Genomic DNA, 13358 nt, shown 5'->3' with positions numbered 1-13358 from the left:
CTAGTACGCCCTTCATCGCTCTGTCTGCCGCACTACCCGTTCTCCTTCCTAATCAGTGGCCATGAGACAAAATTCTGCAGAATATACGCCATGTTTCCCCTGGCTTTTCGCGGTAGGCTTTCCCGCGTTCACCGCTGGATTGCTCACCTTCGTCGGCGGACGATCCCCGGCTATAGCACGTCATGGTCTTAATATCGGGACGGGGTAGTCTGTGCAGATGTGCTGGTAAGTTTTCGGTAGACTATCATCGAAAAGTTCTGTTCTTGCGCCTTTCTATCCCTCCGGACTTTCTCACACAGTCACGCCGTTGCCTTCCTTATGCAGTCCTTCCTGGTGTATCGCAAGGTTCGCCGTAACCTTGAAGAGCAGATACAACGCCATGGCCTTAACAAGGTAGCAGGATGCGCCCCACAACCCGACACCGATCGAGAACATCCTACCGAAGCCGGTGGGAGGAAAGAAGATGAGCTACTGCCGCCTGACGAAGGCATACAGCCTAGAGATCATGCCGCTGAGGAGAAAGAGCTGGAGAATGAGAAACCACGTGAAAGACACGAAAATGGAACAACCCTCTTAGCACCGCCATCTACGGGACTCTCTCGACAGACAAGTGAGCACAGAACCTTCTCTGCGAATGGCTCTATGCATCAGACAAGCACGCGAGGAAGCAACCTCTCCAGAGCGACTTCCAGAGCGACCTCTAGAGCGTCACGGCCAAACCACCTGTCGACAGCTCAAACACGAAGCACGATTGGCGCTGTGCTCGGCCAAAGTCTCACTGGCGTAGAGGTCAGAACGCGCAAGACGAATGAGGGCGGTCCCGAAAGGGGCAAAGTCTTCGTGGTCGGATACCAAGGCCCAGATGATCCGCTCAATCCTCACAACTGGTCCAAAACCAAGCGTGTCGCGATTACACTACTTGTTGCGTCAATCGGTCTTATTGTCGGTGTTGCTTCGAGCATCGACTCAGCCGCGATCCCACAGGCCAGCAAGGAATTCCACGTTAGTGAGGTCACAGAATCTTTGGCCACCGCAATTTATCTTATAGGCTTTGGGTTTGGTGCTTTTACTGCAGCACCCGTGTCGGAGACAGTTGGCCGTAATCCAGTCTATATTGTTACTATGTTGCTCTTCATGATCTGGATAATGGCCTCGGCACTGGCGCCGAATATTGGAGCCCAGTTAACCTTCCGATTTTTGGCAGGCTACTTCGGAAGTACTCCGTTGACATGCGCTGGCGGAAGCATATCAGATATGTGGGACGCAACACAACGCACCGCGGTTTTTCCCATGTTCGCGAATGCCGCTTTTTGGGGTCCAGGTAATGATTCCCTTTCCTGGAAGATTACGTGATTGAAGTACATGCCTTTCGACTTGTTCTCGTCTTTACCGTTACAGCCTGCTGACATTTCCTAGTCCTTGGCCCTATTATGGGCGGCTTCATTGCCGAAAATGTGTCCTGGCGCTGGTGTGAATGGGTTACACTGCTCTGGGCCGGCAGCATTTTGATTGCGATGTTCTTTTTCCTCCCAGAGACCTACGCCCCGATCCTCTTATCGTGGAAGGCGCAACATTTGCGCAGCATCACAGGAAATGAGCGCTATAAGTCCGCGCTCGAAGTTCAAGACACCAAATTCATGGACCGTCTCATCCACAACTTTTACCGGCCTTTTCAACTTTTCGTGTACGAGCCTATTGTCGTGCTGTTTACGCTGTACTTGACAGTCGTGTACATCGTCCTCTTCACATTCTTAACGGGCTTCGAGTACATCTTCTCCGACACTTACGGCCTTTCACAAGGCCTCACTTTTCTCATCTTTGTCACGCTAGGAATCGGATTTGGATTCGCTAGCGCTTTTGTGCCGTGGGTTGTTAAACGGTACCAACAAAAACTGGCCAAGGTGCAAGAGCAAGGCGGTACACATCTTCCGCCCGAGCAACGCCTTGTGTTTGCCATGATGGGCGCTCCTTTTTTGCCTATTGGGCTATTTTGGATGGCGTGGAGCTCTCGATCCTCCGTGAGTATCTGGTCGCCGATCCTATCCAACCTGCCTATCGGTTTCGCGATCATGTGCATTTTCATCAGCTCATATCAGTACCTCATCGACGCGTTTGAGGCTTACGCCGCCAGCGCATTGGTGGGAGCCACATTCATCAGATATATTGCTGCCGGCGGCATGATACCAGCATCAATTCCCCTTTATGAGAATTTGGGTGTCCATTGGACGGTCACACTTCTTGGTGCTATCAGTGCGCTGATGGCACCAGTCCCATATATCTTCTATTATTTCGGTGCCAGGATCAGAAAAAGGAGTCGTTATGCGGCTAGTGTATAGAACTCGTAGAGGTTATGAATATAAAGTGTTCCGGGCGGATGGCTTGGCAATTGTCAAAGAAGTACTCGTCAACAAGTAATCTTCCACGCGCAAAGCAGTCGTTATCCAGCTTGCAAATATTGTCCCCTAGCACTGAAGGAACCGTATCCTACCCCACGGACAATCATGCCCAAGAACAAAAAGGCCAAAACCAAGCACTACAGCTCGAAAAACAGCGCCGAGCCAAGCCAGGCTGAAATCTGGGACGATTCAGCGTTGATCAGGTCATGGAACGATGCCGTTGCTGAATATGAAGTATGTCTCTACCAGTCTCGATTTGGATTTTGAAAGGCAATTGCTGCAATGGATCGGCCGACAGTGTCCATCCTTCATTCGCCTCCCGGTCAGGCATCTCACCTTGATCATCTCACCTTGATCCACCTCGTCCGCGATCTATGCTGCACCTCGTACTGATTAATTGATCCTAGTACTACCACAGCATTCACGCCAAGGGCGAAGACGTCGAAGAGATTCTCCGCCGTGCCGAGGAGGGTGACCTCGACCACACTATCGCCGAAACCGAGAAACGAGTCTCCAGCGAATGGCACGACGTCAACTCCCAGCGCGATGCGACTGTAGTGCCACTGCCGGCTGATGACGAAGCCGAAGACGGCGAGATCGAAGATGAAGACGGTGCACGCGAACTTGACGACGAGCTCGCTGCTGCGAAGGCGGCGTTGGGTGTGAAGGGTGACTTGCTCCAGTTTTTCCTGATCATCCAAGGGATATGGAGCTGACGCCTAAATAGTGCAAGGAGATGCTGCCGGACAACACAATGTGAAGCCTCCTACGAATGCTACTCAAGAAGACAATGCTCGATCATCGCATGGCCAGCACTCGGCACAACCATCGGTACCGTCTATTGGACCACACTTGCCCACAGCGACCTCGACGAGCGACCAAGGTACGTTCTTCCCTTCTCCCAACATGCCTTCATTGCACTTGATATTATCATCGCTCGCCATGTCCAGATTTTCACTGACTTTTTCCCCGTTAGCTCCACCTGCAGACCAGACGCTCGAAAACATCAAAATGGCGTACTACTGGGCTGGATACTACTCGGGTCTTTACGACGGTCAGCGACAAGGGCAGGCAAATGCCAATGTAACAGCACAACTTGCGACACATGATGGGCACCCAACATGACGGCTCAGCTCCCATTTGGAATTGAGATGAGCGCAACGAACGAGACCATCAATCGCTCCTAGGCCGCATCCATCAAATATCGATCGGATGCATATTATCGGCCAACTAGATATTGGAATGTTGTGTATCGAATCCATGCCCCGGCCTGCACGGAAGTCGCGCTGCAATTGCTCTGCGAGACCACATCACAACGTCCAGCAATCGTCCAAATAGTCGCAATAGTCACTCCTCCAGCGATTTTGGGCGGCCAGAGAAGCAGCAAGCCTCGAGTGTTCCATCATTACGACCACTGATACCCATTGAGCTCAGCTAGCGAAAGGCAGGATTAGGAGGTCGGAGAGGGAAGATTGCTGCTCCGAGAACGGGTTACGGGTACCTTTGGGCTGCTCGGTGGACACTTGGCGAAGACTCAGCATTGATCAAAATTAGTTGGTGGGAACATGTACAATAGCCGGCACCATGGCTTTTGACGCAGTACAGATAGGGGAAGAGGTACAAAGGGTGCCTTCTCGATTTGAGCCGGCTTGGTGGCTGCACGTAGGAGGCTGGGGATGACAGAAGCCATAGGGAACAAGGGCCTCTGTATTGCGGCCCATATGAAGACCTGGATTCTACATGCATTACGGTCTGCAAGCCGGGATATATCGCAATGCTCTCTCATTACCTGGCTGGTCATCTTCATCGCAAAAGGACGACTACTGCCAAAGATCGCTGAGACCATAGAAGGCCGAATCGAGAAAAGTGCAACATGGCTGCGTATCAACTCTTGTTGTCTATCCCATCCATCTGATACACAATCATTCCACATCAATACCATAACAGACGTAAGCAGAATAATCGGCTTGCTCGCCGCCAGTGGCCACATCGTTTCCGCCCAGGCCTTCATCTTTCTTGAGCCGGCCTTTACTGTCCCTTCCAAAAGCATTGCCTGCCAAATATGCATATTCGTCGTCGAGCCCTTGTCGGACCTTCTTTTCGCGTTTCGTGTCGGTCTGTAGTTCGTAAGTCAGTAAGCACGTACAAAGCTCCACGCGGAGCAGGTTTTAGTCCACTGCATAAACGTACCTTGACCAAAGCAGCAACATAATCCAGCGGCAGTCCGTATCTTAGCACGGTCTCCACGAATACTCTCAGGACAACGACATGTACAAGACACATCACACCTTCGCTCCAGCCTGTCCGGCCCAGCCGTAACGTTTCACCCCATACTCTCTTCTCCTCGGCTTCAACGCGTTGCAGCTCCTTCGCCTCCTCTTCTTTTCCGCCTTCTTTGAACTTGTAATCTCGCGGTATCCATTTTTGTTCCCGCACTTTATGGAGAAAGTCCTGGCTATGTTTTCTGAATGTCGTGACCGCATACAAGGTGTATTCGTCATCTGATGCCACGAAATAAGAGGACCGCGGTACGACCATAGGCGAAACGGTTTCGTAGGATCGCGTAAATTCCTTTACATTGGCGTTCGGGACAGCGACAAGATGTGTTTCGAGGTGTTCGGAGTCGGTGACAAGTACATCGGGAGAGACGATACTCACTAGCGACTTCGTAGAGAGGTTGCCGATCTGTTTCCGTTGCAGGGTCTGGAGATTGGTGCGAACAGTGTTGTATTGGTTGTATTTCGACCGTACATCGTTGTCGATCGAGTTTGCTTCCTGTGCACTGTGGTTAGCTTGTTTCCTGCTCGCTGTGATTATATGCACACCTTTTGTAATAAGTCGATCAGCTCAGCTAGGGGTCTGTCCGCTCGGTACTTGACTTTGTTCCATGAGAAACTTCTTAGGTATTGTTCTAGAGGTTCTGGCGGTGGAGTCAGCATGTGCCAATCTGTTCTCTGTCATCGAGTACACACTATCATTGACATTCTTGTGCATTGTGATCTTCTCCTCATCGCCGTCCAGAACATTCTTGAGTGTATCTCCGACCTTGCTCACAACTGAGTTGCAGACACCTTCCAGCCTTCCCAGCTCGTCCGACTGCTGAAGTAAAGCGTCTAGTGTGCCGATTTTGAAATCTGGAATGTTGAAGTTTGAGACATCTCCGTACGTCGGGCTCACGGCTTTCTGTACTGCGCTGATCGCATCATCTTTATGACCGGAAGGTGCGACGGAAGAGGGGACGGAAACGACGAGATATTTGGCGGACATATCGACGATTTCCGGAAGGAGATTCGGGTTGTTGTCTCAAGGAATCAACAAACGATAGTTGTTGGTCACGGACAGCCTGTCTATCGCAGGCCGTCCCTCAATAGTACTATCGGGGAAAGAGCTATGCAACTGGAGCATCATAGTACAGCACCAGCTGCGTATGCCAAGTGCAGGATGAAAGAGGCGTCTGATCTGCGCTGATTCTGGCCATATATTGTCGCTGCTCTAACCTCTTTTCCCCTGGAAAGACAGCCTTTTGCATCCTATTCGGCGCTTGTGTTCCATCTGGATTCTTGGTACCTTCGATATTAGACTTACCACAGAAATATATCAAAGTGAATTTATTACTTGAGTGTCAGTCCTTTGGTTTTTCACGGTCCCAAGGCCCTCATTTCCAGACTTGTTGCCCTTTCATGTTTTGTAGCAGTCATCCAAAAGGATGTGTAGGTGCACATCAACTGTGGTAGTGATTGTCACTGAATGTCAAGAAGCAGCGATGAGGTGGCAGTGCACTGTAGGTCAAGTTGAGGAAGGAATCGGGATAGATAGCACTCGTCGAGCTCTATCCAAATTCAATGGATTGCTCCTCGCTTCTGGAGGATCCGCACGAACCAAAGCGATCTTAAAAGCTGTCCCTTTTGATGCCTTAGAAAAGTCTCTATCGACTCACGCCATTTAGTCTATCGGAAATGTCCCCTGATGCTAGCTCTTGGAGAAAAGCAAACAATGCGAGATATGTCGAGGAACCTTGATAGGCCTCACGTAGCCACTCTGTAAAGCGACTTCAAGATCTGTAACACGCAATGTCAGCATACCAATCTCATGAAACCCGCATGGCCGAGACTCACATTAGCATGCTTAGGTTCGATGAACAAAGCAGTAGCCTTAACCAACACGTCAGGCTCTTCACCGTCTGCCACCTCAAGTGACTCTATCGTACCCTCCGCCCAGGCCTTCCTGCCCTCCACCTTTGTCGTTTTGGCCCTGAGCACTAGGAACTGACCGGCCATAGTCGGCTTCTGATAATTGATCTGCAAGTTTGCCGTCACGCCGACCTTATTCGGCATGGCAGGAAACGCGCAGCGCGCGAGTCCCTCGTCGAGAATAGTGGCCAGGAACCCGCCGTGGACAATCCCAGGATGTCCGGAGCAGTCCGGACCAACGTAGAAAATCTGCACCATGGACTTGCCGTCCTTCTCGTTGAAGTGATATGGCGGCACAACGATCATACCCGGCCCAGCCAACGTGCCTGCCGTCAAATTGTGTTGCCGAACCTCCGCCGGTATCTTCATATGCGGCCGCGACTCAATGAAATCAGGATCCGCTCTTAACGACTGCGCCAGAGCACAGTTCTTGATATGTTCATCCACCTCGCGCGAGAACTCGTCCGGTGGCTCATACGCTGTGAGCGTTTCGACGTCCGTAGGCATGGACCCCATGGCGAAAGAGACGAGAATAGGTGGAGCGTAGCTGAGTGCGAGATATCCTCCGATAACAAACGAGAGTGTGCTGATCGTCAGAAAACTGATTGTACGCCTAACGCGGGCTTGTCCTTTGCTATGGACGACGACTGTGCCATGAGCGTCAGCGGTTACCGGAAAGACTGGTCGTGCGCCCGAGCAAACTCACCTGTAGAGTAGGAGTTGTCTCGTGCGCCTCTTGTATATCTCAACAGACGAGATCCTTTTCGCACAGTGGCCGCTGGCACCGTTGAGGACCAAAAGCTACGCACAGACTGCGTCGTGGACCGCTGAAAGAGTGTGTACGGGACAGGGTTGAAGGAAGGTGGTGTAGCCAGAGCAGCGATCGGTCTCCGATTGAGCAGGCTTGCTGGCCGAGAGGAAAACAGGAGAGTATTTATTGTTGACCGACCTTGAGCCATGGCCTGCAGATGGAGAAATAATAGCGGCCCACGGCCGCGCCGGACGGTATCAGAAGGCGATGTCAATCGACGAGGTATGATGCAGCGCAATCGCAAAAAAGGTGCTAAAATTATGGGGCAAGATACGACAGGAACACGACGGCTTCATCAATAATGGCAATTTTTGGGAGGTTTCAGTTGGGAATGCAGACTTTTAGGCTGACAAGATATTTGTGCCTCGGCTCAGCCTCACGGAGTCCTTTCGGGTGCATAACTTATGAGATACAATATGCAAGAGGAGCATTATTTTCTATCAGCACCAATTCAAACTGTACTCTTTTCTGCGGTGCTGATATTCAGCACTGTTCAATGCTTATTGTTCGCATACGGAGACCAGTGCGGTCTGCACTTACTGACAAAACTTGTTTCTACAGTGCACGCCACAAAACAACCACTGTCCAATATGCGCCCCCAACCAATCTGTGGGCGTGCAGAGGTACCAATTCGCAAATTGGAGGCCAACCCCTTTTGTAGTTCAGCCTTGACCTCGACTGACCTATTTCAGTCGCATGGCTGGGCCAGGGCCAGCCTGACATTCTGCCCGAATCTCTCACTTCCTGACTACTTAGCCTTCTGCGAATATGGCGACACTTATTAAGAGGTGTGTGCGTCAACGAGAGAGGCACAGAAAGCGGCGACATTGATGCGCTCGACGATGTGCCAGGTTTGCTGATCAGGCCATAACCCCGTTAGCAATGACATTTTTGGTGGCTAACGATAACATTATATATCAAGTTGTATCATACAATCGACGAAGGAGACCTCGAGTGTGCGCTTTTCGAGCGACCAATGCTCGGGCTAGATGGTGGTGCATGTTCAAAATGCGGCGCCAGATCCGGGTCTTGACTCGGAGGCACGCCTGTTTTGGGAAGCTCGTTTGCAAAAACAGGATCATCGGCAGGAGTGGCAGGGTGAATCTCCATGCCACCAGTTCCCTCCACGCCTGAATGAGATCGGGCTCGAGTGAATCGCACAGTCTCTGGCTCTTCAGATCGCCGCTCGATGGGAGACCAGCCACCGGCGACACTGCCAGCGATAATTCCCGCCATTGCAGCTGCCGGGCCGAACACAGAATTGGATGTCGATCTGGCCCGTTGTCTACGCCTCTCTGGCGTTGATGGAGATGCTGATGCCCCATCTGGCGTGAGTTGATCGCCATCAGGGGTCTGAGGCAGGTCACTGTTTGAGCGAGACCGAGAAGGACTGCGTGATCGCGGTAAGAACGTATCCCGAGGATGTTGCAACTTATACGCCAATTCCGACATACGACCGCCTCGAATCCTCTTGAGGAAGGTCAATTCTTCTCGGATCTCTTCCAGTGCCGGATTCCAGTGTCGTATGCGCTGCTCATCATCTTCGAGGGTGAATTCAGGTGCAGCCTTCCTCCGTCGAGGTAGACTGGGTATCATCCTCGCAAACATCTCGTCCGGCAGCAACCTTATTATGACCGCCACAGGAATGGAGAGAGCGCCCAAGACAAGGGAGTAACCCCATTGCGCCCCATTGATTCTATTGATGGAGAATGCTTGGCCTCCAACAAACATGATGAGACACTGACCTCCAATAATGATGAGCTGAATTCCAAGAAACCAGTAATTTTTGAACATCCCTTCGAATATGTTGAAGTGGTTGTCGAGCCGGCGTGAATTGTACTGATTGAAGATCTGCATCCACACAAAAGTGTTGAAGATGGTACTTTGTAGTCGGTCCTTTTCGCCCTCGGTTTGATAAGACAATATGCTCGCCCCTCCGAAGTACAAGACCAGAGTGACCACAAGCTGGTAAATCGACTGCCCTATGATCATTTTCCACATTGTGATGGTGATCAATGGCGCTGACTTGGGTTCCGGCCGTCGGCGTAAGACCGATTCTGCGGGAGGATCAGTGGCCAATGCAAGAGCCGCGAATGTGTCCATAATCAGATTAACCCAAAGTAACTGTACGGCGGTCAAGACAGACGTTTCATCGTCTTTAGCCACGGCAGAAATAAAGGTCAAGATGACTGCGGTGATGTTGACTGTCACTTGAAACTGGAGGAATTTCTTGACCGCGTCGTTGACTGTCCGGCCCCAGGAGATGGCTTTGACGATTGAAGCAAAATTATCGTCCATGAGAATGATAGCTGATGCCTCTTTTGCAACTTCGGTGCCCGCGATCCCCATGGAAAAGCCGACATCAGCGGTTTTAAGTGCAGGAGCATCGTTGGTTCCGTCGCCGGTGACCGCCACGGTCTCACCAAGTTTCTTCAAATGCTCCACAAGACGCTTTTTGTCATCTGGACTTGACCGCGCAAGTACTTGTAGACGAGGGATGACCTGAGTAAGTTGTTTGTTGTTGAGTTTTCGGAAAACAGGCCCTTCCATTGCAATGCCGCCAGAGGTAAAAATACCACACTCTGTCGCAATAGCCTTAGCCGTCAGCAAGTTGTCACCAGTGACCATGCGAACAAAAACGCCAGCGACTTGGCAGTCATGTACTGCTTTGGTTACACCCGGTCGCAGTGGATCTTGAATGCCCACAACTCCGAAGAAGACCATATCCTTAAAGACCTTGTCGAAGTCCGCTTGTTTCTTGTCATCAGGGGAGATGGCCCCTCGTGGCGGCCATTCGTTAAAATCCCGATATAGAAGCGCTATCGTTCGCAATGACCGAGACGCATAGTTGCTGACAATGCCATTAAGTGTCTCAGTTTGGTCGGCGGTCAAGGGTGAGTCGTCGATGCCTTTGATCGGATCACTGATGATCTTCGAACATTTTGCGATCAAAATCTCGGACGCTCCTTTGACCATCATGCGATATTTGCCATTGGCCATTTTGATGGTAACAGCCATACATTTACGACCTGAGTCGAAAGGTACCATTTGGGCAACATCGGCATTAGCACGCTCTTCGTTGATTGATTCGATTCCAAGATGATCTGCCACAAAGGAAAGAAGAGCCGTCTCTGTCTTTGATCCGATGTATACCTTCTTACCCTCTTCCTCTCCTTCGAATGCAGTAGAATTGAGAACGACCGAGTCTTTGAGGAGAGATTTCGTCTCCGCTCCGAGAGTTGCCACGAATTCATGAGCAGAAACGTCATTGGAATTACTTTCAGGTGCTGCTTGTTTGCCGTCCCCCAGTGAGCTCGAATTTGGTGTCTGTGGCTTGTCGCCAAACCTGGAGGCGGTTGAAAGTGTGCCTGCCACGACACTCATCTTGTTCTGTGTCAAAGTCCCAGTCTTGTCGGAACAGATAGTGGTCGCATTTCCCATGGTTTCGCAAGCTCGGAGAAGTCGCACCAAGTTGTTGTCTTTCAGCATGCGAGTGGTCGCGAACGCGAGAGCCAAGGTCACAGCCAATGGCAGTCCTTCTGGCACAGCAACGACAACGATGGTGACAGCCACAATGAAGATCTGAAGAAAACGTTGCCCTTTTGCTTGCGCGCCACCGTCAATGTCCTTGAGTTGCACCAAGAACTTGATGAAGAGCACAATAAAAAGCAACAAGCCAGCAGCTAAGCCTAGCTTTGCAATATACTCTGCTAGGACGTTCAGCTTCGACTGCAAAGGTGTAGTCTGACCCTCGTCTTGTAAAGACATCAGCGTCTTGCCATAGCTAGAATTGACACCCACAGAGGTGACGAGAAATGTGCCGACGCCCTCAGACACCTTGCCTCCAGACAAAATGAAGGGGTCCAATTTTTTCAAGGGCTGGTGGTTCTCAATGGCATGATATACTTCGTCGGCGGCTGTCTTGCGGATGATATCCGACTCGCCAGTCGCAGAAGATTCGTCACATCTCACATTGTGGCCATCAATAAAGATGCCATCCACAGGAATCAGATCACCTGGTTCGAGATGCATGACGTCTCCAACAAGAACGTCGTACACGGAAAGCTCCTGGGTCCGACCAGATCGGACAACGTTGACCATTCTCTCCTCCTTTTTCTTGTTCAATTTGACAAACTGACGCTCTTTCTGATAGTCATTCAGCGCTCCGACGAATGTGACGACGAGAATGGCGACAATAATAGCCACACCCTCGACCCACTCAACTCGAGCTTCATGTTCCTCAGATGGTGCAGGTTTGATCGTCTGGTAGATACCTAATGCCAAAGAGATGACTGCCGCCACGGACAGCAGTATCAATACTTTGTCATTGTAAGCGATCCACGCGAGTTGCCAGAAAGTCTTTGCTTTCTTCTCTGGCAGTCGGTTGTCCTTGAAAATGCGCTTACGGTCGCCAAATGATTGTTCGGAAGATTTCGTTGGAGACCCCAGAGAATGGTTAGTGGTGGACCTCTTAACTGTGCCGTAGTTTTGTTCGGCTTCAGCTCCTGCTTTTACAGCATCTTCAAAACTAAACACCCCTTCCAAACCGACTTCGTCGACACTTAGTCCACTATGTCGGTCTGTCCGCAGTCCCTTTTCTAAACCCGCAAGGCCACCTAGGGCATGAAAGGCTGCTAGGCTCTTTGGATTGATCATTTTGTTCAGCTGGCCCGGTGTGTATGCGAACTTGTTGTCCTCGACCTTGAAATCCTCTTCCGTCCCTGGATCAGGCGTGAGCGCGTCTTGATCCTTCATCACATCATCGTTGTTGCTGAAGGAGTTTTTTCTAAAGTCATCTTGGCCGGAGGAACTTGTTCCTACTTGCGTATCCCCTCCAAATTCCGACGTTGGAGATGCGTCAGACTCTAACGATTGTGTCCTCGGCCGATAGCTGGGTACTGAAAGAAAGTTCTGAGTCGGTGCTCCTTCCAGAAACTGCGTTCGTGGGGAGGAGACATTGTGAGGAGATGTAGGTCGAGATTCTCGAGTGTCCGTCGAAGCGCGAATATCGGTTGGCGACAGAGAGGGAGGGGATGCTAGCGACGGTCCATGGTCAAGATTTTTGGTCTGTATTCGGGGCAAGGGCCCTGGTCTATCAGAAGATGCGCTCGGAGGCTCTTCGGTGGGCTTGTTAACGGCGGAGTCGTCGATACTAATCGTCGGCGCCCGGTGTCGTTGATGCGGCGGTTTTGTTGGTGTTGGCTGTTGCCCATCTTGTGGGAGAGGCATTTCAACCTGCTGAATGAGCTGCAAGCTGTGTACTTCGCATGTGTTTATTCCACTCTCTTCAAAGTCGTACTCAGGGCAGACCCCAGCTCGTATTGCGGAGATGAATATTGTCTCAGAAGATTGACATCCCGAGTGACATTGACCAGAGTCGAGGCCAGTAGAAGCGCTAGGATCGTGAAGAGAGGTAAGGCTGGTATGTTACAGAGGTACAGGTGTAACTACCTGTGAAGGGTTTGCTGTCCAGCAGAGAACCAGGATATGCAGTACTCGGGAAACCGCTATTTTGCCAAAGAGAACCAGATCACTCGAGGGAACCACAGGTCAAGCCACGGTCAACCTTGTTTCGCCTGAGGAGTGGCTGAGTCTGCTACCAAGGCCTTGAAGGCGAAAAGGTCGTGAGTGTTCGGTCGGATTTGCCATGTACCGGTTGTTGACGGACCAGCAACAGGAGAAAGATCCCTAGTTGGGTATAAGCCCGCTGGGCGGAGGGTGCACAGGCGGCGAAATGGCGAGGTACGTGGAGGTAGTATGTACAGAAGGAATATCAAGGCTCTCTGCTTTTAGGAAGACTACCTTACGAATACATCGAGAATTTGGGAAGGAGTTTACGAAGCGGCAACGACTCGCGTAGCACTGCCCATGTCCCATACTATCGTAGGATGGAGTTTACCATGGAGGATGCGCTTGCTGGTCCCGGAGGACCAATAGATGATATCGCCAAGACGGGCGCAG

The 13358-nt window shown here is 51.1% G+C and overlaps 5 protein-coding genes across 5 annotated transcripts; 2 read left to right on the top strand and 3 right to left on the bottom strand.

The window, feature by feature from the left end:
• Window positions 1–3: 3 nt before the first annotated feature.
• EDD37DRAFT_619061 (major facilitator superfamily domain-containing protein) lies at window positions 4–2384 on the top strand. The gene is made up of 2 exons (XM_062815841.1): window positions 4–1321; window positions 1417–2384. The coding sequence occupies exons 1-2, from the start codon at window positions 319–321 to the stop codon at window positions 2334–2336; spliced, it is 1923 nt and encodes a 640-aa protein (XP_062676150.1). The 5' UTR covers window positions 4–318; the 3' UTR covers window positions 2337–2384.
• A 57-nt stretch (window positions 2385–2441) lies between these two features.
• EDD37DRAFT_97356 (uncharacterized protein) lies at window positions 2442–3726 on the top strand. Its single transcript, XM_062820403.1, has 4 exons — window positions 2442–2630; window positions 2804–3065; window positions 3124–3279; window positions 3373–3726. The coding sequence occupies exons 1-4, from the start codon at window positions 2502–2504 to the stop codon at window positions 3519–3521; spliced, it is 696 nt and encodes a 231-aa protein (XP_062676149.1). The 5' UTR covers window positions 2442–2501; the 3' UTR covers window positions 3522–3726.
• A 504-nt stretch (window positions 3727–4230) lies between these two features.
• On the bottom strand, window positions 4231–5882 carry EDD37DRAFT_97336 (V-type H+-transporting ATPase subunit C). The gene is made up of 4 exons (XM_062820402.1): window positions 5369–5882; window positions 5222–5316; window positions 4587–5171; window positions 4231–4513 (listed from the first exon to the last, which is right to left on the bottom strand). Exons 1-4 carry the CDS (start codon window positions 5661–5663, stop codon window positions 4319–4321), a joined length of 1170 nt encoding a protein of 389 aa, XP_062676148.1. The 5' UTR covers window positions 5664–5882; the 3' UTR covers window positions 4231–4318.
• A 91-nt stretch (window positions 5883–5973) lies between these two features.
• On the bottom strand, window positions 5974–7817 carry EDD37DRAFT_619049 (HotDog domain-containing protein). The gene is made up of 3 exons (XM_062815840.1): window positions 7293–7817; window positions 6512–7233; window positions 5974–6454 (listed from the first exon to the last, which is right to left on the bottom strand). The coding sequence occupies exons 1-3, from the start codon at window positions 7543–7545 to the stop codon at window positions 6422–6424; spliced, it is 1008 nt and encodes a 335-aa protein (XP_062676147.1). The 5' UTR covers window positions 7546–7817; the 3' UTR covers window positions 5974–6421.
• Window positions 7818–8191: 374 nt separating this feature from the next.
• On the bottom strand, window positions 8192–12856 carry EDD37DRAFT_97363 (Ca2+-transporting ATPase). Its single transcript, XM_062820404.1, has one exon. It carries the CDS (start codon window positions 12624–12626, stop codon window positions 8325–8327), a length of 4302 nt encoding a protein of 1433 aa, XP_062676146.1. The 5' UTR covers window positions 12627–12856; the 3' UTR covers window positions 8192–8324.
• Between the last annotated feature and the right edge of the window lie 502 nt (window positions 12857–13358).

The sequence above is a fragment of the Exophiala viscosa genome, assembly GCF_022695815.1.
Source record: "Exophiala viscosa unplaced genomic scaffold EDD37scaffold_1, whole genome shotgun sequence".
Taxonomy (NCBI): domain Eukaryota; kingdom Fungi; phylum Ascomycota; class Eurotiomycetes; order Chaetothyriales; family Herpotrichiellaceae; genus Exophiala; species Exophiala viscosa.
Note: the sequence above shows the minus strand (reverse complement) of the source record. Positions and strands in the feature narration are given on the sequence as shown.

Bases quoted from the DNA above. Each gene is read 5' to 3' on its own strand.
- EDD37DRAFT_97356 (XM_062820403.1), top strand. From the start codon at position 2,502: ATGCCCAAGAACAAAAAGGCCAAAACCAAGCACTACAGCTCGAAAAAC. The intron at 3,066-3,123 runs GTGACTTGCTCC...ACGCCTAAATAG, and splicing joins GGCGGCGTTGGGTGTGAAGG to TGCAAGGAGATGCTGCCGGA. The intron at 3,280-3,372 runs GTACGTTCTTCC...TTTCCCCGTTAG, and splicing joins GACCTCGACGAGCGACCAAG to CTCCACCTGCAGACCAGACG.
- EDD37DRAFT_619061 (XM_062815841.1), top strand. From the start codon at position 319: ATGCAGTCCTTCCTGGTGTATCGCAAGGTTCGCCGTAACCTTGAAGAG. The intron at 1,322-1,416 runs GTAATGATTCCC...GACATTTCCTAG, and splicing joins TGCCGCTTTTTGGGGTCCAG to TCCTTGGCCCTATTATGGGC.
- EDD37DRAFT_97363 (XM_062820404.1), bottom strand. From the start codon at position 12,626: ATGCCTCTCCCACAAGATGGGCAACAGCCAACACCAACAAAACCGCCG.
- EDD37DRAFT_619049 (XM_062815840.1), bottom strand. From the start codon at position 7,545: ATGGCTCAAGGTCGGTCAACAATAAATACTCTCCTGTTTTCCTCTCGG. The intron at 7,234-7,292 runs GTGAGTTTGCTC...CTCATGGCACAG, and splicing joins AGACAACTCCTACTCTACAG to TCGTCGTCCATAGCAAAGGA. The intron at 6,455-6,511 runs GTGAGTCTCGGC...TGCGTGTTACAG, and splicing joins TCGAACCTAAGCATGCTAAT to ATCTTGAAGTCGCTTTACAG.
- EDD37DRAFT_97336 (XM_062820402.1), bottom strand. From the start codon at position 5,663: ATGTCCGCCAAATATCTCGTCGTTTCCGTCCCCTCTTCCGTCGCACCT. The intron at 5,172-5,221 runs GTGTGCATATAA...CACAGTGCACAG, and splicing joins TGATCGACTTATTACAAAAG to GAAGCAAACTCGATCGACAA. The intron at 4,514-4,586 runs GTACGTTTATGC...TACGAACTACAG, and splicing joins ATGTTGCTGCTTTGGTCAAG to ACCGACACGAAACGCGAAAA.